This window comes from Pundamilia nyererei, unplaced genomic scaffold, assembly GCF_000239375.1.
Source record: "Pundamilia nyererei isolate P.nyererei 1_Seehausen unplaced genomic scaffold, PunNye1.0 scaffold00112, whole genome shotgun sequence".
Taxonomy (NCBI): domain Eukaryota; kingdom Metazoa; phylum Chordata; class Actinopteri; order Cichliformes; family Cichlidae; genus Pundamilia; species Pundamilia nyererei.
Window position 1 is genome coordinate 1,781,649 of NW_005187513.1, and position 18,949 is coordinate 1,800,597.

General features: G+C 41.0%; 1 protein-coding gene and 1 long non-coding RNA gene across 3 annotated transcripts in view; one reads left to right on the top strand and one right to left on the bottom strand.

Moving 5' to 3' along the window:
• Nucleotides 1-10,735, top strand: part of vrk3 (VRK serine/threonine kinase 3) — a 17,232-nt gene extending 6,497 nt beyond the window's left edge. For both annotated transcript variants that reach the window (XM_005741658.1, XM_005741659.1), the window contains exons 2-16: nucleotides 1,510-1,721; nucleotides 1,813-1,896; nucleotides 3,128-3,241; nucleotides 3,338-3,490; nucleotides 4,450-4,596; nucleotides 5,533-5,576; nucleotides 5,730-5,796; nucleotides 6,531-6,615; nucleotides 6,713-6,815; nucleotides 7,790-7,882; nucleotides 7,972-8,104; nucleotides 8,548-8,665; nucleotides 8,746-8,804; nucleotides 8,889-9,025; nucleotides 10,364-10,735. In XM_005741658.1, the coding sequence (XP_005741715.1) occupies nucleotides 1,511-1,721; nucleotides 1,813-1,896; nucleotides 3,128-3,241; nucleotides 3,338-3,490; nucleotides 4,450-4,596; nucleotides 5,533-5,576; nucleotides 5,730-5,796; nucleotides 6,531-6,615; nucleotides 6,713-6,815; nucleotides 7,790-7,882; nucleotides 7,972-8,104; nucleotides 8,548-8,665; nucleotides 8,746-8,804; nucleotides 8,889-9,025 (1,548 nt within the window). In that variant the 5' untranslated portion in view covers nucleotide 1,510 and the 3' untranslated portion in view covers nucleotides 10,364-10,735. The remainder of the gene's footprint in view (nucleotides 1-1,509; nucleotides 1,722-1,812; nucleotides 1,897-3,127; nucleotides 3,242-3,337; nucleotides 3,491-4,449; nucleotides 4,597-5,532; nucleotides 5,577-5,729; nucleotides 5,797-6,530; nucleotides 6,616-6,712; nucleotides 6,816-7,789; nucleotides 7,883-7,971; nucleotides 8,105-8,547; nucleotides 8,666-8,745; nucleotides 8,805-8,888; nucleotides 9,026-10,363) is intronic.
• Nucleotides 10,736-12,269: 1,534 nt separating this feature from the next.
• LOC102207329 (uncharacterized) lies at nucleotides 12,270-15,944 on the bottom strand. The gene is made up of 4 exons (XR_311965.2): nucleotides 15,873-15,944; nucleotides 14,169-14,265; nucleotides 13,406-13,496; nucleotides 12,270-13,319 (listed from the first exon to the last, which is right to left on the bottom strand). It is a non-coding gene; the product is annotated as an uncharacterized LOC102207329 (long non-coding RNA).
• Nucleotides 15,945-18,949: the final 3,005 nt, after the last annotated feature.

Genomic DNA, 18,949 nt, shown 5'->3' on the forward strand with positions numbered 1-18,949 from the left:
AAAAACAAAACAAAAGTAACGCACTGAAGCACCAGGGCGACCATCCGCGGCGCCATCTTGGTTTATTTATCTTCTGTCTGAAATGAGATATTTAATTTCTCATTTTAACTTTGTTTTGGTGCTTCTCCCAAACATAAGTGTTGCTACATGTACATGAGCTGACTGTTTGATAAAGACCATGTCTTCCATAAAAAGTCAACAGTGTAAAAAAAAAAGGTCAGAAACTCAACATTTAGCACAGTCTAAATCTCGAGTTTTTATTTTTTCTGAGAGGGATTTCTTGAATGTGATCGTACCTCATTATTTGAAGCTTTGGTTACGGTTAAAGAGTATCTATAATTTTAACAGCGTTTATATGATTAAAGTATAAAAGATGCTCTCTAAATTGGGATCTTTACCTCTAAATTAATTGTTGTCTTAAAAAAATGTGTCTAGAATTTTCAATAAATAATCTTTTAGGTACTGTTTGTAAATTACTTTTTATGAGTTTTAAATCTTCCAAAATTAACTAAAGCTGTCAACAGAGTGTGAGGAGACAACTACTATGACTTTATGTCCAAACCATCTCTATACTGTATGGTGAGATAACTGAAGTTGAAATGGGGCCAAGCTATTCTTTCATGTAACACCAGTTTGTACCCCCAGGTGATATAGTGGGTCACCACCACAAGGGTTTTTTTTTAACCAGGCAAGTAATCAGTAATATGCTGGCTCCATCCATGAGCCAGAGTGTTGGTGGAGGTGCATAGTGAAGATCAGAGCGAGATTCTTTGTGGATCTACAGATATGATAGGGTGCCAACTGTGGCGCTCCATGAAGGAAGTCAGTCAGGAGTAGAAGTAACAGATGGTTTCAAGGTGGGAGTTAGATTACTTCAAGGATTGGCTCTGAGCCTCTTCTTGTTTGCAGTGGTGATAGACAGAACTATGTTTGCAGACAACATTGAGCTCTGTAGGGAGGGAGGAGTGAAGGTGGAGGCGATGCTGGAGAGAGAAGAATGAATAATCTCAGGACACCTGCTGATAAAATGCTGCAGAGGGTACAATGCTGAAAAACCTACCATTAAGAAAGTGGATGGATGTTTGTTTTGTTTTGTTTTTCCCCATACTTAAAGCTTAAAATCTCATGTAGTCTTTGCACTCACTAAAGCTGTCCATTTTTGCAGAGGGATATATTAACATTCATAGCCTGGTTTATATAATATTACCTCTGCACTGATAAAAAGAAATATCCAGAATCCTCTCAGTAAACTCATGTTTACTTTGGGAGTAGAATTATGAACTTGACTTTATTTTCTGAAAACTTTTTTGTGACACTTGCAAAGCTTTTGTGAAGACTGATGTGGCTAAAAACTGTACTACGAATTCATTTCTAACAGAGTTACCAGCCAACAACTGTCAGATTGTTTGTGTGTAGTTTCCTGATCCACACGATAAACCTCGGACAGATACACGACGTGGCTGGAGCAGATGATTGATGTATAATCATGTTTTATCCTCACTCTTGCAGAATGCCTTTCCATTTCTGCCCCCAGTGTGGGACAAAGTTACAGCCTGAATTCAGATTCTGTCCTTCATGTGGGGAGAAACTTCCCGGTCCTGAAAGTCCATTTCAATCTGAATCTGTGAACTCAAGTTTCTCCTCACCTCTGAGAAATGCAGCAGCAACATCTGTAGTTAATCCAAGCCCCACTCCAAGCACGAGCTGTGAACTCAGTACAGGTGAATACAGGTGGCAGTATGTCATCAAATAAATACTTAAAATACCAAGTAATTTAGCTTTAACAATGTAACAATCTCTCTCTGTGTCCAGCCCAGGGATTTGACACTTTAAGTTCGTTAACACCACGTCCTGCACTGCGAAGGACTCGCAAAACCCTTTGCCTGGACAAAGAAGGTAAAGGAGATCATACAGGTTATCCTGTTAAGATGTCAGTTATAATGAGGTATGAAAACAGCATGAGTAAATTCAGCTGGAGCAGGGATGTCAAACCAAAGGGTTCAGCTCCCTGAAGTGTTTAGTTCTAAAAAACTCCACCTTTTGTAGCTTCACTGTGATTCCAGCTGGGGCCTTTCTTTGTGGAGTTCGTGCACTGGTGGGTCTGAAGACCTCGAAGTGTATAGAACAAACTTATAGTTAAAGTGCTTTGTAAATGTGAGTACATTACATTACACTGAAAGGCCATGGGAGGCTCTTCTGGCCTTTAGAGTGAATTAAAAATCACTTGGCTGATGGATGGCCCTGGAGTTTGGAATCGGGCTGGTAGATCAATGGTGCGAGAAAGCTGTCCTTAGTATACATTAAAGTACTGTGGCTTACATGTGGCTTATGATCTAAGCCATGTGTTTTATTCATGCTGTAAAATACTTGAGTTCTGGATCGATGACTTCATGAATGTCTGTTTTGTATGTTGTTGAGGGGTTTTTTTTTTTAAGATTTTGAAAATCTGTTGGGTTTTTTTTTTTTTTTTTTTTTTTGGTCTTTTATGGCTTTATTGAATAGGAACAGTGAGGAGTGACAGGAAAGCGGAGGGAGAGAGAGAGAAGAAGACATGCGGCAAGTAATTTCGGATTCAAATATTGGCCGGCCGCTCTTAGCTATACACCATGTGGTTGCCTGCTCACCCCAGTGAGCTAAACCGGCTCCCCATGTCTGATGTTTTAGTGACGCAGATAAATACGAACCCTTCATTGATGTTTTGGGGGTTCACTTGTTCCCTATACCTCTGTGCAACAAAAAAAGTCTTTCTTTTACATTTCTGTTATCAGCGTCAGCTAAACCCTGATCCGGTTCCTTGTGGCTTCAAAGATGTGATGTCATTTCTCACAGTCAAAGGAAGCTTTATTCCTTTTTTTCCCCCCAAAGTTTTTTTTATTGATTACTTTAACTCTTTACTCACTGTGCCTATAGATTACTCCACTTATTTTGTTCGTGTTTGTAATTATATTTGTCCCCCAGTTATTTATTACTTCTAAGTATATGTTATTATGCTTATTTGGATGCATAACCTTGTAGCTTATATTTTTTATGTTTGTCCAGACTGCTTTGTCTGGACAAACTAGTCAAATTAGTCATACTCAATCACAATCAGTTGAAGCCCTGAACCAAAAGTACTTTGCTTCCACAGATAATGACGCTGGGTTGCAGGAATCTCCACCAAAGAAGAACACGGTCACCTTTAAACTCGACACTGGGGCGCAGCCAATCGTAGAGTCTCCTGTTGCAAAATCTCCTCGATCCGGTGAGCAGAAGCACTGATTTATCTGCCCGTTCCTGCAGTTCTTTTATGAAATCTCCATTACCGTTCCTCTTTGCTTTGTTAACTGTTGCTGCGTAGTGCAAAGGAAAGGGAAGCTCTGCAGTCCTTTGAAAAAGCAGGAAGAAGAAGAAGAAAAGAAGCTGTCTGCAAAAACAGGCTGGATAGAGGGGAGATCAGCCGTAGATGGAGCTTCGCCTGTTTCCTCACCAAACTCTAAGTCTCCTGCAAAAGGTGAGCTACACATTGAATGATGTAACAGGAGCATGTTACACACATTGTTAAGTACACTGATAGGTTTGTATAAAGATCACAAAATGTTTAATGATCGGGAGCTTTATTATTGTTCTGGTGTCGTTACAATCACCACATTTACTGCAGTTTTATTGCTGTAACAAGAGTAATCATTCATTTCTCTTAGAATATCTATTCAATTAATAATTTAATTACATTTTTCCCCCTTAGGCTTTTCAGAGTTACCTTTAAATTTAACCACTTCTTTTACAGAAGTGCTATGGTTCACTTATATACAAGAAAATCTCATGGGGGCCCCCCAATCTTAAATCCAATCAAAAATTCCTAATGCTCATCAGTCATGTGGAAAGCTTTTAAGGAGAACGTGTGAGAAACCTGCCACTCGGACACAAACTTCAATACAAGAACATTACATCTAGTTAAGACTAAGGAGTAAAGCCACAAACTAACCACCTCCTCTTAATGGATTTAATTAACTTTTTATATAAATATTTAAATGCTTTCTGAGCGTACATACTTGTGAGTAATTTCAAACTGAATTTGTGTTTCTGTGGCCCACCTGCAGTACCTTTGCAGCCCACACTTTAGGAATCACTGTTATAAACAGAATTCACATAAAGCTTCTGATACATGAGAGGCAAATAGTAATAATAAAAACTAAATCCAAAGCTTCCCAGCGTGGATTAGTTTCAGCTTAGTAAAATAAATTTATCAATAAATTAAACTTGTTAAATTAAAATCAGTAAAAATAAATAGTCGTCTTTCTTTCTTCCATTTCTTCTAGTGTGCAGAAATTTTTTACAAATTCTTTGTACAAAAAGATTTTGTTGAGTCGATCACAGCACAGCATACTTTAGGTGTGTAATTTTGTGTGTGTGTGTGTGGGGGGGGGGGTATTCCTGCACTAATTAATTTGAAGTGTTTTCATTAATTTGCAGCAACTGGAAAAAATAAAGGCAGGAAGACAAAGCATGCATCCTCTGTGGAACCGCTGCCTGAAGGTGAGGAGGTGACCGACACGACCGGCAAGAAGTGGAAGCTGATCAGGCAGCTCAGTCAGAGCGCAACCGAGCTGCTCTACGAAGGTAGGACTGGTCACAAGACATAAGGGGAACACATGAAAACAAAGACAAATGTACAATTGAAGAGTTTGACTCACGTGAAGTAGTCGTGGTGATCGCTGACATCCTGTGTCCCACTGAGCAAACTCAATATGAACAGCTGGCAGAAAACGTGTTTGAGGGAAGTCTAGTTGAGTTGTTGCAGCAGAAGTTTCTGTGATGCATCGACCAGCTGTTATTGTCACTGAGAAGGAATATGGTCGCTGTCCCCAGAGTGTAACTATAAGCACACGTCTTTAAAAGGACTCACTCAGTGCAGCGTGTTCGGTGATGTTCTGGCATCCAAATCAGCCTGGGTGTGCTGAAGGAGCTCGGTGTGGTTTCTCATGGGAAGGAACCGATGATGAGCAGGGAAGGGCTGATCGGCTCTGAGCACAGCTCGAGTGGTCTGTATTCCCATAGTGAAACCCCTCACACGTTTATCAAAGAACCAGGGATTACGTTAAGTAACCCAACATCGCTGGCAGATGATAGTCCATGGATTTGAGATTGCATTTCAGCAAATTCTCTACATGCAGATGTTTTTTATCAGAGTACAACCAAAGCTGGATCATGCATGACTGGTCAGAAGCTGGAGTGGTTTACAAAAATCATGCCCCTCATCAAGGTTTTTAACCTTTTAAAGTGATACTGGATGTACTATAAACTACAGCATACCACAAATAGGGAAACATAATAACTGCAGCCCACATTTAATGCAATCAGTCAAGTCTATATTCTATCTGTTTGAGTCCAGTAAACTTTATTAAAGCAAAGAGAGGACTAATCCAGTGTAGCTGGTCAACACTGCATTGCACTCCAGCAGGATAAACCAGTTGACTATTTATTGACTTAGAAAAGATAAATATTAATAGAAAATTTTATGATCACAGATGAATAAAGCGGTTTTTCTCTCTTCAGTTTCTCGGCCAAGCTCAAAGGAGTTGAATCACACCCTCAAACTGGTGAGTACAAACAGTAGATAAATGTGTCTGCTTTTCAGTTTATTTCCCAATAATCCGTTGAATTGCTCTCTACTTTGTTGTAATGCTTCTTCTGCTCCTGAATTTCCCTGTGCCAAAAAAACATCAAAGTTATATTTTATTTTTCACTTTTAGGGAGCTAAAGATGGAAGAATCTTCAATGAACAGAACTTCCTGCAGAGAGCTGCTAAACCGGCGTCCGGTGAGGATTTATTGTGCTTTTCTGTCACGTTTAGAAGCCCATAATTACCAGAATTAGTTCCCAAAGCTGACTTTATTCTGATTTCAATAAAGACAGAGGATAAGTTTCTGTGACTGTTTCTATCACCTATGGAGGGTTAGGATGTTTTGTCTGTGCACAGGACATTCACTTTGACACAAAGGATTTAAATTACCAGGTGACTCAAAACTAAACTCTCAAAGGTGACAAATGAGTCAGAAAGAAACGCTAACAGCTGAGGCATGAAGCTGTAATACATCTGTTTGACTTGATAGGCATCAGAGGAGCATTGTTGTGTCTTTAACCCTCATCACAGCACAGCAACTTCACCCTTTGGCTTGTGGACTCCTGTTTTAAAACCTTGATTTGACGATTTCTGTCATCACATTCTCAGTTTTATTAAACCAGACGGCGAGGGCCGCAATCTCTAACAGGGGCCGTGAATTACAGATTGACCATCATGATATTCAAAGCTTTTAAGCTGTTGATTTAGTGATGAACTCTTCAGGGAGGTGTATTCAATGATAAGGGTCATTTTCTCATAGATGTTTGTTTTATAGCGAGAAGAGTCGCCCTCTGCTGGCTGTGAGAAAGAATGTAGATTGAAAACTTTTCTGAACTGACTTTTCAGACTCTGAAGGCAATGCATCTGTACATATACACAGTGTTTTCTGCCTGTGTGATGATTTTCCTACTAAAACTTGTTTTCTCTGTAGTGGAAAAGTGGGTCAAGCAAAACAAGCTGGATTTCCTGGGAATTCCTTCCTGCGTTGGCTTTGGTCTCCATACAGACTCGTACAGGTGTGAGCTTTACTTGCACATACAAAACATATGAAAGCATTATACTTTGACCTGTAAATCTGTTTACATTAATTTCATTTTATTTTCGTTTCTGTAGGTTTCTAATTTTTCCCAGCATTGGCGAGTCGCTCCAGTCCATCATCGAGAAAGAAAATCAGCCTCTGTCTGAGGAAGTTGTTCTTCAGCTGGCCTATAGAATAGTTGGTGTTTTCAAATTGTCTAGTCACACAAATACTCTAAAAGTGGACCTTTTGTACTTTTTCCTCTTCTTAATAATGCTTATTTATCTCTTACTGGACTTTTGTGTAGACACAGTCTGAAACGAGCTGCTTTAGCTCCTCCTCCTTTAACCTTCTATTCTGTTCAGTTCAATTTTATTTTATTTATACAGCACCAAATCACAACAACGGTCACCTCAAGGCGCTTTATATTGTAAAGTAGAACTTACAATCATACATACAGAGAAACCCCCAACAATCATTTGACTCCCTATGAGCAAGCACTTTGGCAACAGTGAGAAGGAAAAACTCCCTTTAAACAGGAAGAAACCTCCGGCAGAACCAATTTTCCACTTCTGTTCACTAAACTGTGATGTTTTGCACTAACAGAGGTAGAGCAGTGACATTTAAAACTGCAGAAACTGCATGCACAAAGTAACGATGAAGAGCTTTCACATTGTGTGAGGTAGATGAAGGAAACAGTATACGAATGATAAACATACAGAGCCATTAAAAAAAATCTGTGTAAAATATGAGGTCATAAATAATCCCACTTGGTCATTTTAATCAATAGCTGAGCGTCACCTCTGAAGTAAAAAAACAAAACAAAAAACCCCACAAAAAACGAGCTCCTGCTCCACTCCTGAGACCCACTTCTTTAAGCCAGCTGGTTTCTGATTGGCTGACCTTCACAAATGGAAGGCTTGGACAGCAAGTGGGTGGGGCTTCTGGAGTTGTGTGTCTGAGAAGAACTGGAAAGCACAGTGATTACTTTTCTTTGTGCTGACCTGTTTGTGTGCCCATCGTTGTTCTCATTTCACAAGCACTAGAGACAAAATTCTAATGGTTTTGGAAAGATGAGTTATTATTTTAATTTTAGAGCCAGAATTACAAAATAAATCCATTAGGCCTGGGCGATAAAGAGTTAAGAGACTAACTTTTCTTTTCCCTTGCAGTTAGACGTGCTGCACTACATCCATTCAAACGAATACGTTCATGCGGATATCAGTGCCGAGAACGTGTACATAAAACAAGGACAGAGGTCACAGGTAAGACGTGCTCTGAGCTTCAAACTGCACTACTCTGTCCTGAAGTGTGTGTAACCAGGCTGCTTCTGTGTGTTTGTGTGTGTGTCTAGGTGTACCTTGTAGGATACTGCCATGCCTTCAGGTACGGTCCAGGAGGAAAGCATGTGGAGTACCGTGAAGCCAGCCGAACGCCACACGAGGGCACCGTCCAGTTCATCAGCCTGGACGCGCATAAAGGAGCAGGTGTGTTGCCTCTGTGGTCCACTGAGCCATCTGTAGTCTGTCAGTGTCACTAAATCATACTTCATCGTGTAAGCTGCTGTAAACCAGAGCGCTCTGACCACGCTCCATCTGGCCAAACACTGGCTTCACATCTGCTTCTCCTTCTTTCGGCTGCTCGTGCCACAGCGGATCATCTACCATCCTCCTCCATCACACCAACCATTTGCGTCACTACATCCATCCTTCTCTGTGGCTTTCCTTTTTTCTTTCTGCCTGGCAACATCCATGGCTTCACATTAGTATGATTTTATTTTCACATGTGAAGGTGGTTTTTGTTTTGTTTTTTGTTTTTACAGATTTTGAAGTTAAAAGGCACAAATTTCACCCGTGGAAAAATAAGGAGATGTTTTTGTAAATCTGAGGTCTTTTTTTGTTTACTGATTTTTGTCATCACACTCTTTCAGCTCCATCTCGCCGCAGCGACCTGCAGTCTTTGGGTTACTGCATGCTGCACTGGCACACTGGATTGCTGCCGTGGACCGAGCTCACTCAACCACAGCAGATAGCCACAGAGAAACAGAGGTAAGAGAGAGATAATCTGTCATTTTTGTGTAATTTTAACCTTCTGTGTGAAACAAAATGCAAATAACACATGGCTGTAGGTACATGGAGGATGTTCCTGCACTTCTGAGCCAGTGCTTTGGGAGGAGGAGCGTTTCCAGTGAGTTCCAGTGTTTCTTCTGTATCATATACCACATTTTCCTGCATTTTCTTTGGTGATATCTTTTTGTTTTTTGTGCTCCAGGAGCATTTCAAACATACCTGACTGCAGTGATGGCTCTGCAGTACTCCGAGCAGCCCAATTACTCAGCGCTGAAGGCCGGACTCAGCGACGCTTTAGTGCAGCTGGGGGCATCGGTGGAGGAGCCCCTTAATTTTTAGGTGAGGACACACCCGCCTTTACTGAAACTGAGAAATAAAGATGTTCACATGCACCTGAGGCAAGTTCAACATACCCAGAATAGGTTTTCTTTACCTGATGTCAGCAGTCAGCTCATTTACCTGCCTTCTGAATAAAAGGTCAACGAGGCTCAGGTGTTGTGTTTTAGGAGCATATTTTTAAAAAGTTGCTTTAAAAGTAAAAAGTTTAAACATATTCTCCAAGATCTTAATATTTCTCATTGATGCTCATCACATAGAGCCTCTTTGTATCTGCACAGAGATGGTGGTGCTGTTTTTAGACAGCTGATTGGTCACTGGGAGGTTGATTCATATTTGTTGATCTCTTAACAGATATAACAGCATAAGTTACCATGGTGATACCCCAGTAAGACTTGAAACATCTTTGTAAAACTAAAATTTTCAGATAAGAAAAGGAAGAAACTGAGATTCTGGGTTCATCCGATTCTGAGTTTCTCACAGGATTAATTTTTTTTAAAATTAATAGATCTGACCAATCAGGTCACTGCATTTGGCAACAAGTGCAATCATAGCTCAAAATGTGCGCCAGTACTTAAAAACATCAGGACCAGCTCATCATCGCTTCATGTCGACTTCATTCTCTTTAGATTTAGTTTTTCTGAGGGCAAACCTTTTGTAAAAACCCTTTCAGTGTGTATACACGTTACATGACAAGTTCAGATCTGAAAAATTTTGAATTTCGTGTTGTTTATTTTTTCCCTCAGTGGGTAAAGACCTCAAGGCTAAAGACCCCTTGCTCAGCCTCAAAGCCTGTATCATAGTACAGGACTGTTCTTTGCAATCAGATATTAAAAAGTATTATTTATACACTGATGTCATTATGAATTACATCTGTTGGAGACATTATGTTTATTATTTACAGCACAGGATGCAAAGCTAGAGGTGGCAGATGAACATGAGGTAAAGATGCTTAGATTTTCATTGGGCGTGACTGAGATGGAGGGGATTCGAAATGACTTCATCAGCTCAGGGACAGCTCTGAGTTAGTGAAGCGGAAGGTTGGTGTTAGGAATAGGGTAAGATGGAGGTAGATGATCCGCTGTGGTGACCCCCAGTCAAAAGAAGACATACAATCTTCAGATAAAGCTGCCACCGTTTATATGAAAGGGCCCTTTATCTATGCCGATCAGGCAAAATCCAAGCAGACTGAACGCAAACGGGGATTATTACTGTGATCAGATGAGATTATCAGAGATTTAATTAAACCAAACTGAAGCGTTAAAACTGACATCAACCTGACAGCGATGCTGCATATGTATCAAACCCCTTGAGTCTGACTAATCTTTGTTTTATTTTCAGAGAGATCGCACAAAAGAGACGACACTGAAAGATCCTGGAGTTTTCTTATTTTAGAGTCGTGTTTAAATGCTGATGCTTTATTGCACTGAAAGTCATGAGTTTATTAGGTAAACGATTCATTGGTTTTACAGTTTGTGTGTGTGTGGGGGGGTTGATCATCTTTATGGACCTGTTGAGGCTTCTGTGGTTTTCAGCCTCACAAAGAAATACAAGTTTTAAATTCCTAAAGCACTGATTTTTATATTTTGTGTGTTGCAGTGTTGTTAGGTAGTTAGATTTAACAGGCTGATTTTTATAACAGATGTTTTTTTTTCTGTTGACTTATCCTGCTGAACATTTCAACAAATAAAATATCGACATTTCTTACAGTGACTCAGTGAGCTTTGATATTTTCTGATAAGAATACATCGTCTGGTTATTGCTACCTGTTCTTTTTTTTTTTCCAAGCTCCAGATTTTTGTCCCTGAATTTTGGGAGAGTAGCTTTGCATGACTCAGAGTTAAAAATAATCCTTATTTATCTTTTACCGGACCTTTGTGGACATCTCGCCCATTTTACCTCTTTATACTTTACCTCCACTCTTCTGATTGGTCGTAGCTCACAAACAGAAGGCTGAGAAAGGCTGAGGCTGTTGGCTCACAGGAATTACACAAACACACACTGACCTCTTTATTTGAGACTTTTGCCAAGCTTAACCCTCACACAACCCAACTGTTTTAGTAACCATAACCAGCCTCTGTCAAATGAGCTGTTTTCATCACCACTGAGGGCATCGAGTTTCTGCCTTGAGACGTCTGTATCAGTTAATAATGTTACTGTGTTTGAAGAGAGCAGACAGGGAAAAATTTACAATAAAATTAAAACCTGAGTGTAAGAAAAATGTGTCATGTGGAGATGGTCAACAATAATACTCGGTCAGTCTGCAGTGTTTAAATGACAGTCAGTGGGTATTAAAGGCTCAAAGTGTGCCAAGAGCACATCTCCCACACCTTTTATACCACCAACAGTCTGAACTGTTGACTCGTCAGACCAGACAAAGTCTTTCCAACCTTCTACTATCCAGTTTTGGTGAGCCTGTGAGATCTTCTGCTTTAAGGGTCAGTGTGGTGTTCAAAAAGGAATTTTCACCCTTTCGATATTTTCTATATTTTGACCGACTCTCTGTAAACTCTAGAGATGGTTGTGTGGGAAAATCCCAGTAGACCAGCATGTTCAACATCACTTAAATCACCTTTTCTCTCCATTCTGATGCTCAGTTTAAACTTCACGTGTACCTGCCTAAATACATTTGAGTTGCTGCTATGTGACTGGCTGATTAGATACTTGTGTTAAGCAGCTGAACAGGTGTACTTATAAAGTAGCTGGTTAGTTTGTAGTAAGAAACAATTTTAAAAGTAAAAATGCAACAACAGGAAGTATAAATATCCATAAACAATCCCACTTTGGTCACTTTAAGCCTTTGGTGGGAGGCTGCTCATATAACCATGACTGAGCGGTATCTAGTTAAGAGGTAACCAAGTCTCACCCTAACAGACATCTGTACATTTTCCTGTTATTTTGGGGACATAAAATACTTTCACATTCCTGATGACATGCGAGACTAAAGTTGATTCATTCAACACAGCAGCACGTGTTAATTTTAAAGAAACCTTTATAAAGTTTAAACATTTCTGAACATAAACATTTTGACATTTCAAGACATATACAATTCTTTATATGAAACAGTAAATATCTCTTATTGTGCACACTCAAAGTAATTCAGAAAATAAACACTGTTCTCTTTGCCTGATCTCTCCTGTCGTGGCATTTAAAACCTAAACGTCGCTTGAGGCACTTTCTGAATGACGAGGCTGTTAAAGAAACATGTAAAGCATGACGGACTATATCGCCCCCGTGAGGCGGCTTCTTTTTTTTTTTTTGACACAGTCACAGACCGGATGGCTTTCTCAGAGCGGAGCATAGCTTACACACCTAAACTGATCAGCTGAGCTTTGTAATGCAGACATGCTGGCGGTGTGTGTGTGTATGTATGTGTGTGTGAGGCAGCTACACATGCAGGTTTAAATACAGTTTCGCACTTCTGCTATCCTTCAAGTGTTCATTTCTAATAACAGCTTAGGCGCTGGTACGATTTTGACCTTTAAATTCACTCCGAGTGTGTTTCTAAACATTAACTGTCTCTGAAAGCCTAAAATTCTCACTTTCAGGGTACATTGCTGCTTTGGAAATGACTTCATGTCTTCAGACAAACATCACATGCTCAAGAAGCCCTGTCTCGCAATGAAAGAGCTCCGGGCTGTGCAGAGAGTTAACACTGAACATCAATACCTCGGTAGTTCTTCCATATCCACAAATACTCTCTCTTTTTTCTTTTTTTTTCTGAAGTCACTATAATGCATCTTGGTAGCTGATTGTATGCGTCTCTGTAGCTTGAAAAACATCAACTTGAAATTATAAAACCACCTGAAAATGATTAGATCACTTAAAAAAAACAAAAAAGGCCGCTTTTTAAGCTGTTCCTGAAATGTTTTTTTTCACATGACAGGAGCAGTTTATGAAAGTGTAAACTTAAGTGGGGTCCCACTTTAACCCAGAGCACATGATAAAGTCTGCGTTCAAAGTATGATTACTGTCAGAGGACGAAGAGGAGGAAGTGTGTGTGTGTGTGTGTGTATGTGTGTGTGTTTACAGTCACGACTGAGGTATAGAAACCTCGAGGTTTATCATTCCTGGTGAGAACAAGGCGAATATGTGCACAAACTCCACCGTGATTGGGAGGAGCCTGTTTGTCTGAGCAGTAAGTGGAACATCCTCAAGGCCTCCAATCCTGAAGTGTAAGAGGGACACAGATGGCACCAGAGTGGGAGAAATGGTTTAAGTGTAGATCCGTGGTCTCACTCGAAGTCAGGTAGGTCCACCTGGCTGGGACTAGAACAACCCTCTTCCTGATCCTTTCCTGTGAGATTAAAAAGAGGGAAAATTAAACCCCTCACACCTGCAGTTTGAAGAACTACCACCTGTGTTTACAGACTGACTCCTCACCGTCATCCTCGCCTCCCTCGCTGTGCTCCTCTTCCTTACCCTCAGAAATTTCTATATGACCCAAATCCTGCACGTCACCCACGCTCGACTCCTGAAAAATAAAACACAATTCTTCATTGGTAAAGGCAGCACGGTGCAGCACCTTATAGATTCAGTTTACCTACATCAGATGGTGACCATAAAACATGAATGTATATATGCATCATGCATTTAGAATATGCACCGACCCTCTTAGATTATGAACTGTGTGCACTAAAACACGTTAAGGATTGCTACACCCCCTGCACTCTGATACGCTTCTTTCGGCTCCTCTCTTTAGTGGTGTATTCTCCATGGACGCGTCAATATGATCACAAAAAGCAAACATGCAACACCCCATGTGAGATGATAACATTTATGTCACTCAACTCAGATTCACAAACATAGAAAGTATGATTGAGGCTTTATGCTGAACACACAGTGTGAATAATTATGTCCCAAAATTCTACTCTTACTCTACAAGGTCAAATTCCTTTATTGTCACTGTGCAAACAAAATTGTGCACACTACCTAGAAACAGACCTGGTATGACAGATGACACACACACAGCTCCAGAGTTAAAGTGGGATGGACCACAGCAACTATAAAACACTGCATTTTTATAAGAAAACTGTGCAATAAATAGTAATGCTGCCGTTAACGAGCTACAATCACAGATGTAACGTCTCACATCGCCACACCTAAAACAATCGCAGAGCATTAAAGAACATTATAGTCTGTTTACCTGTGATTCAGAGAAACGATCTTCATCAGAGTTCCTAAATCCTTCTGGAGCTTCCATAAGGATCTCAAGACCATCAGCCTCCTCTTCCTCGTCACTGCTGAGTGAGACAAAACAAAATGCTGTGACATTGACATAAATGCACCTGTTCACTGACACAGTATCACGTTCAGCCTGGATCTCTCGATTTAGAGTTACTTCTGTTTCTGAGACAGAACGTCACGGTTACATTTTACCGTAAAGAAGCTCACATAAATATATGTGTACACACAGACTGTATAAAAAAGATGCACAGGCATTGTGACATCAGCCATTTGGTTTCTTTTTGAAATTCTATTTTGGCCATCACCACCTTGGTGCTTTGAAACTGGACAAACAAGATAAAAATATGAAATAATCCCAAATTTCAACACCACAAAATGCTGTCAGTTTAATAAATATTCCTCTACAGTAGATTCTCCTAGGAAAACAGTCTGCTTTGATTATGTCAAGCCCAGAGTCCACTTTTGCCCAGGTCTGCAAATATCCACACAAGCAAGAAGAAAACTTGGATTTACTGAGATCAGCAGTTTTAAAGCTCCTCTATATCAGCCTGTCGCAGCAGCTTCACAACCACTAGTAAATCAAAAACAAAAGAAAAGAGGTAGAATAACTGCAGGATATCACAACAGCAGTGTGTAGCTGCTAACAGGTAGAAAGAAGAAGCTGCACAGCTCACTCTTGTAGGGAAATCTGATATCAGTGTGTTTGACACACAGCAGGAATATTTCTAGGATTTTTCTGAGTCTCCTGAGACTCTGAATACGGTGCATTTCTGTTTTGTTTAGTTGTTTAATGATAGTTTTTACTCTCAAATAGCTTAGTGATGTAATAAAATCTTTAAAAAGAATGGGATCCTCCTCCCAAAGTCCTATTGCCACGGATTGTGAGTGCTGAAAGTTAACAGCAGTTTCTAATTTGATTGTTGTTTGCCATGTTGAGCAGCTCAAAAACTACTGAAGGAAAGGGAGAGCCATATAGATGGGGAGGGGAGAGTTGCCCCTCACCCCCTCTGGTAAGCCACGTCCATCTTTGACATACAGTATGTGTACACGTGTATACATTAGCGGCCACATTAAATTATTACGAGCAACAGAGTCAGAATAAAACTTTCACATTTCTGCCTTTTAGTTCAGAGTCACAGATATCAGGAACTTTAAACATCTACAGTATTGTTAACAAAGCTGTGATATTTCATAACACAGTAAGAAATATAATAAACAGCATTTGCACAGCAGATTATGGCTGGAAATATCCGTCTGCCAAATACCTGGAAACACTGTAGTAGTGTACTGAGGAGACCTGACTGTTGATGATTAAACTAGAATTACTGCCACGATGACCTCTGAGGATCAAAATCTAAACATGTTCAAGACAATGGAAGAAATGGAGACACAAGAACGATTCCTGATGTTAATCTTCAAAGATTTTCCCTCTCATTTTGCTTCTTTTTGGGTCTCTCATCTCCGGTTTCATCAGCTCCTAAATGCTCCATGTTTCTCTGAGTTTGGTTAATGATTAGTTTTTAAAGTTGCATTTATACTTAACTGTAAAGCTCCACACCAGCTCCTACCTGCTGGTGTGGAGCTTTATAGTCTGTTATAAAGAAACCGAGGTTAACAGTTGTGGACACGGTCGACAAACATTTCTGTCCCCACACTGACTGACCTTCCTCCACAGTACAGGTTCTCTGCATTCTTTTCTTCCTCCTTTATTTCCTCCTCTTCCTTTTTGTTTTGGTCCTCTTTACATTTATTATCCTGCTCTTCCTTTTCTCCTCTCTCCTCTTCTTTCTCTCCTCTGTCTTCTTGTTCTTCTTCCTCTTCTTCATCAAGATCGGAGCAGTTGAGAAAGTCGAAGCTTTCAAGGGCAGTTTCGACTTCCTGGTTAAAACTCGCAGATGTGGGGAAAGGAGGCTGAGGAGAAACACACGGAGGAGTTAAATACGTCACTGTTTATAGACGAATGTGTTAAATTTATTCCTGAACTCACCGCTGGAGCGTCCTCGCCATGTTTCATCTCCTGGACGGACTGGTGTGGTTGACTTTGGTCTACCTTGTGTTCCTCTGCTGCTGCTTCAGTGTCTGTCTGTGCTTCAATCTGTTCAGCCCGGGCTAACGAGTCCACGGACGCGTCATCGTTCACCTCCGCAGGCACAAACGCCGCAGGAGGCAGAGAGATGTCGGGGCAGGAGCAGCTCAGGTCTGCCGAGGTTTCAGAGAGCTCCTCTGATTGGACAGACACTCTGTCAGTTGCGGTACAATCCGGGCTGCTCTCACTGGCGAGGCCGTGGGAGAAGGAAGCCTGGAGATGGCCATTCGTCTGAGGAAAAACCTCCCCGGTTTCGGTCTCATCCTCCTCTTGGTTGGATGAGAGCGAGGGCGTTGATGCACTGGACTTGTGTGGCGTGAATGACAGCTGAGTGGTGAGAGTGGTTTGCAGCAAGTTGGACGCCGTCAGTCTCTGAGCGTGATGAGCCAGTGCTGGACTGGATGAGTCATCGGAGGATTCAGAGGAGTTGGACCAGACCGTCCCATTCTCCATTTCCCCCTGACGCTTCAGCAGAGACTAGAGATGAAAGGAAACGAGATCAGAACAAGAAACTAAATCACCTGTACTGTGATACGCAGCACAATGCTAACTGAACACCTATCATTAAATTATATCCTTAAAGCTTTAAATGGGGGAAGATTAAAGATAAAAGCATTCAACTAAAGTAATCTGACTGTTTCCAGGGTTTTCACAAAAACAAAGCCACAGTTTCTCAAGTTGGACATGATCCCCTGAAAAGTTCAGTTTTATCTGGATAGGGCCAAACCACAACAACAGTGACCTCAAGGTGCTTTAGACTGGAAGAGAAAGACTTTACGATAATATAGAGAAAATACCAACAATCGGACAGTGAGCAAGCACTTGGCAACAGTGGGAAGGAAAAACTTCCTTTTAACAGGAAGAAACTTCAGGCAGAACCAGGCTCAGGGAGGGCCGGCCACGTAACATGAATGTTGGGTCTGAGGGGAGAAAGACAGGACAAAAGTAAAGCTGATGTCACAGTGATCTATGAAAAAAAGCTCCACTGATGAGTTTGTCATATGAACTCACTTGTTTCTGGTCCTATTAGACGTAAGATTTTTATTTTGTAAATGTAGTTCTATTTAGAGTAAAACAGGTGATAAAGCAGAGATGCTTCTGTACGAGCATGCAGTGTCCCAGGTTTCTCACTCAGTTTTTTTGCTAATATTCTCACCAGTGTAACATGTACTCATCAGCCCCTTCATTAGTTACACCTGTTCAACTTTGCGTTAATGCAAATCTCTAATCATCCAATCACATGTTCAAACTGAGCATCAGAATGGGGAAGAGCTCGGATTTAAATGATTTCAAATATGGTGTGGTTTTGGTGCCAGATGGGCTTGGCACCAATTTTCCCCACATAAGCATCTCTGGGATTTACAAAGAACCGTCTGAAAAAGAGAAACTATCCAGTGAGCAGCAGCTCTCTGGCTGAAAATGCTTTGTTGATGCCAGACATCAGAGAAGAATGGCAGCACATCAAACCTTGGAGCAGATGGGCTACAGCAGAAGACCACACTTGGTGCTGCTCCTCTTAGCTATCAAAAGGAAACTGAGGAAACCCCAACATCGGACAACAGAAGACTGGAATAATGTTTCCTGGCCTGATCAGTCTCAATTCCTGCTGCCACATTCAGATGGCAGGGTCAGAATTTGAAGGAAGCATGAAAGCATGGACCCATCCTGTGTGTCGACGCTTCAGAGTGCTTCTGGCGGTGGAGGCTATGTTTTTTTCCACACACTTCGAGCCCCTTCACAACAACCAACCATACTTAAACACCACAGACTACCTCAGTATTGTTGCTGATCATGTCCATCCCTTCATGACCACCATCCTGTCTCTGCTGAAAGCTTTGATGTTATAAAAACAACTGCTTGTGTGTCACGAAACCTAAATGATCTCAAACTGCAACTTTTAAATATGACAATAACTTCACTGTACTCCAACGGCCTCCACAATCAGATCTCAATCCAAGAGAGCACCTTTGGGATGCTATCATGTTATTATGAACCAAACCTCTGAGGAACATTTCCAGCACCTTGTTGAATCTCTGCCATGAAGAATTAAGGAGGTAACGAAGGTAAAAGAGGGTCCAACCCAGCAATAGCAAGATTGTGTGTAGGCGATGTTGATGGACAATTTTGGGACCTTGGTAACTTGTGAAATGTCATTACTTTAAACACTGAACTTTCTTGATTAAATAAGAAAAACTCAAATCTCCGCAACAAAACTTGGATCAGTTGGAATTAAAAATTAAACACAATCAGTTTTTGGGTTTTTTTGAGGGGGGGTGTTAGGATCTGATTGGATATTAACAAACTAGTTAATAATTGTTCCGTCACTATAAACTATATTAAAGCTACGACTACATCCCAACACACCGACTCTGCTGTGGTGAACTGAGGCGCTGCATGGCTGAGTTCACAACGGAAGGTCGCCGCCCTGTCCGCCGCCACCCCGTGGAAGGCCTTGACCAGCAAGCGGCTCTGCCAGTGCCTACACCGAGCCATGCTCTTCATCGAGGCGAGGAAGAGGAGGAACATATTGGAATTCTACTCAACCACTACTAAACAGCTACAAGGACCACAGCTCCGCTCCAACATACTGCTGCTGTCACACAACTCGCTACGGCTATCGTTCACTCTGCTCGCCTCAGGCACATCACGACCAC